The 3,509-nt window shown below is 51.2% G+C and overlaps 1 protein-coding gene across 1 annotated transcript; it reads left to right on the top strand.

Moving 5' to 3' along the window:
* LOC110093478 lies at nucleotides 1-747 on the top strand. The gene is made up of 2 exons (XM_020818381.1): nucleotides 1-156; nucleotides 238-747. Exons 1-2 carry the CDS (start codon nucleotides 1-3, stop codon nucleotides 745-747), a joined length of 666 nt encoding a protein of 221 aa, XP_020674040.1.
* Nucleotides 748-3,509: the final 2,762 nt, after the last annotated feature.

Raw genomic sequence — 3,509 nt, 5'->3', positions numbered from 1 at the left:
ATGGAAGGTCTTTCATCCCCTGTTTGGATTAGGATGCCCAACCTTCCACTCCAATATTGGGACGAGTCCAATATCTCCCGAATTGCCTCTCGGATTGGCTTGCCTCTCTGGATTGATACCCAAACCGGTAATTGGGTACGGCGCGAGTACGCGCGGGTATGTGTTCGGATGAACTTAGCCAAATAACTTTTGGCCGGAATATGAATCGATGGCCTGAACGGGCGCTTCTACCAGAAGGTTGAATATGAAGGTATTGGCCTAATGTGCTATGGCTGTGGGAGGGTGGGTCACCGCAGGGACTCATGCCCTTTCAAGAGTGTTGCTCAGGCTCCCTCCACTTCCGAGAAGCCGTCGAGGCCGGAAGGAAGTTTCGAAAAGGGAGAAAGCAGCAAGGCTGGTGGGTCAAGGAGCAATTTGGCCAAGCGTGATCAGGGTCAACAAGGAAGTTTGGAGACCGTTCGTGAAAAAATGATTGTCCCTCCTAACGAGACGGTTATCCTGGAGCGGGACACTAGGAGTGCCTCCCTGGAGGGCAGAGGAGGAGGGCGTGATGAAATGATGAATAAAGCTCCAACGGAGGAAGACCTTGTGGGTCCTTGGATCCAAGTCCCCCCTCGTAGACGTAAGGGGGGCAAACCGTTGATAAGGAGCACAACGAGTAGTCAAAAAAAAACCTTTGGGAAAGACCCCAAGGCAGGTGGATCTGAAGGCAGTCAAGGAGCCACCTATTGGGAACAAACCTACTAGAAAGCAGGCCAAATTGGGTATTAACCGACCACTGCTGTTTTCTATGGGTAACAAGCCGGGGGGCTCAGCTGGCCAATAGGCCCTCGGGTGGTGTGGGCTTCCATCTCCTGGCAACCGACCGGGAACTTCCTCGGAAAAGAAGGAAGGAGGGCAATGAGGAATCTGGCGGCGAGGGCGCCCCCCCCCCACGGGTTGATTAATGTCGTCCATCATCTTCTGGAACTGTAGGGGGGCCCGAAAAAAACAAACGGGTCACTTCCTACGTAGCCTCATTGGGGGTAATGAGGTTGTTTTTGTCGGCTTGATGGAAACAATGATTGATGATATCTCCAGAGTGGAGGTGGACGTCCTAGCTGGAGCCAACTGGGATTTTCTACATTTCCCGGCCAACGGTAGGTCGGGCGGAATTCTGGCACTTTGGCGCAGGGATTGTTCCCGGTTTGTGGCCACCAAGATGATGGAACAAGCCATGGTTGGGCAATTGGTACTGCCTAACAACCAAGAGTGGACGGTGGCTATTGTCTATACTGGCAAGAACTACCACTCCATACGCGTTCTATGGGAGGCTCTCAGCTCTTGTATTGATGCCAACCTCCCGGTTATCATGGGGGGCGATTTCAATTGTTGCCTGGATCAGTGCGAAAAATGCGGTGGGCGCAGGTTCGGCTTTCCCAATGGGGCACAAGATCGGCGTTCATGGTGGATAACGACTTACATGACCTGGGGTTCACTGGTCCGAAGTTCATGTGGTCGAATAACAAGCAGGGCTCCAGTAAGGTCTGGGTCCGGTTTGATCGAGTCCTTATGAATTCGGTGGGACTTCAGTTTGCCCCTGCCGACCTCCCGGTTATCGTGGGGGGCGATTTCAATTGTTGCCTGGATCAATGCGAAAAATGCGGTAGGCGCAGGTTCGGCTTTCCCATTGGGGCACAAGAGATGTCGGCGTTCATGGTGGATAACGACTTACATGACCTGGGGTTCACTGGTCCGAAGTTCATGTGGTCGAATAACAAGCAGGGCTCCAACAAGGTCTGGGTCCGGTTGGATCGAGTCCTTATGAATTCGGTGGCACTTCAGTTTGCCCCCTAGCTTCGGTGAAACACCTCTTACGACTTGCGTTGGACCACTGCCCACTTCTCCTTAGGCTGTCGAATCAGCCTACGCATCCCGGGAGCAAGTGGCTCAGATTTGAAGATGTGTGGCGAACCTACCCGGCCACTTGGAAAATTGTTTGGAAGAGCTGGACTAAGCAAGATCACGGGCAGCCGGATGATGTTTTGAATCGCAAATGCTCTAGGACTCTTAAATCCCTGTTCTTTTGGAGTTGTAACCGCGTGAAGGAACTGGGAGACATGAAGAGTATGCTTGAGGGGCATCTTGCCGAGCTTCAGTTACTTGAAAGCTCCCAAGCGGGGCTGAACACGGAACAGGATACCGAACTTAGAAAAACGGCCTCTGACTTGATTGCTACCCTTGCCAGAACGGCGACGTGGTGGCGTCAGCGTGCTAAGACCCGGTGGATTAAAGAGGGGGATACGAATTCTTTTTTCTTCCATTCTTCTGCCTCGGCTTGCCGTAGGGGCAACCGGATTGTGGAAATACAGAAAGCCAACGGGGACAGAACCTCTGACCAGAACGACATCCAGGAGGAATTCATGGGATTCTTCACAGCTAAGTGGAAAGATAGATTGGTCTCACTGGAAGGGTGGCCGGACTTTAACAGGGAGGAGAAGATCCCTGAACACTTGAGGGAGACCATGGATGCCGCAGTCACTGAACTGGAAATCCAGAAAGCCGTTTTCAGCATGGGGAACAACCGCTCGCCGGGTCTGGACGGTATTACTGCTTCGTTCCTTAAATTTTACTGGGAAATCATTAAGAATGATGTCATGCGTGCCATTTGGCATTTTTTTGCTACTAATTCCATGTGTGCTAGTTGGAAAGACACCCTGGTTGTCCTCCTGCCCAAGACGATGGATAGTTGTGTTTCGGCGAAGTTCAGACCCATTAGCTTGTGCCAATCCTTCTACAAGGTGATTGCCAAAATTTTAATCACCCGCATCACGCCGGCATTGTGCCATATTGTTAGCAAGGAGCAAGGTGCCTTCGTTCCGGGGAGATCCATTTCCAGTCATGGGATGGTGGCCCAGGAAATGATTAATAAATTCCGTTACTCACAACAGAGGGCAAGGATGATGGCCCTTAAAATCGACATGGAACAGGCTTATGACAGTATGGCGTGGGATACGCTTCAACTGGTGCTGACCCGGATGGGATTCCCTAGTCGTTTGAGTATGTGGATAATCCAATACCTCACTCGACCTCGGTTTTCCCTTTTGATCAATGGTAGTAGAACCCCATGGATTCAGGCAATGTGTGGGCTTCGACAAGGATGTCCCTTGTCACCTTACCTCTTCATCTTGTGTTCCGAGCTGCTGTCCAAAACTTTTCGGCTGCGGGGGGAACAATTGGGGATCTCGATTGTTAGGGGAGCTGAGCGCATTTCACATTTGTTGTATGCGGATGATATTCTTGTGTTTGCAGAGGCCAACAAAACCAACGCTAATTGTATCTGGGGCATCTTCAATGACTACTGCAAATGGACGGGAAAGTGTATTAATAGGGAGAAGACAGCCATCCTCTTTAACAAGAGGTGCCCAAAGTGGAAACAGAGGGCGTTTGCTAAAATGATGGGTTACCGGAGAGTTGTTTCTCTGGACTACCTTGGGCTTACTTTGACCCTGAGAAGGCTGAAGGCCACT

Source organism: Dendrobium catenatum, unplaced genomic scaffold (genome assembly GCF_001605985.2).
Source record: "Dendrobium catenatum unplaced genomic scaffold, ASM160598v2 fragScaff_scaffold_1369, whole genome shotgun sequence".
NCBI classification, from domain to species: Eukaryota; Viridiplantae; Streptophyta; class Magnoliopsida; order Asparagales; family Orchidaceae; genus Dendrobium; species Dendrobium catenatum.
Note: the sequence above shows the minus strand (reverse complement) of the source record. Positions and strands in the feature narration are given on the sequence as shown.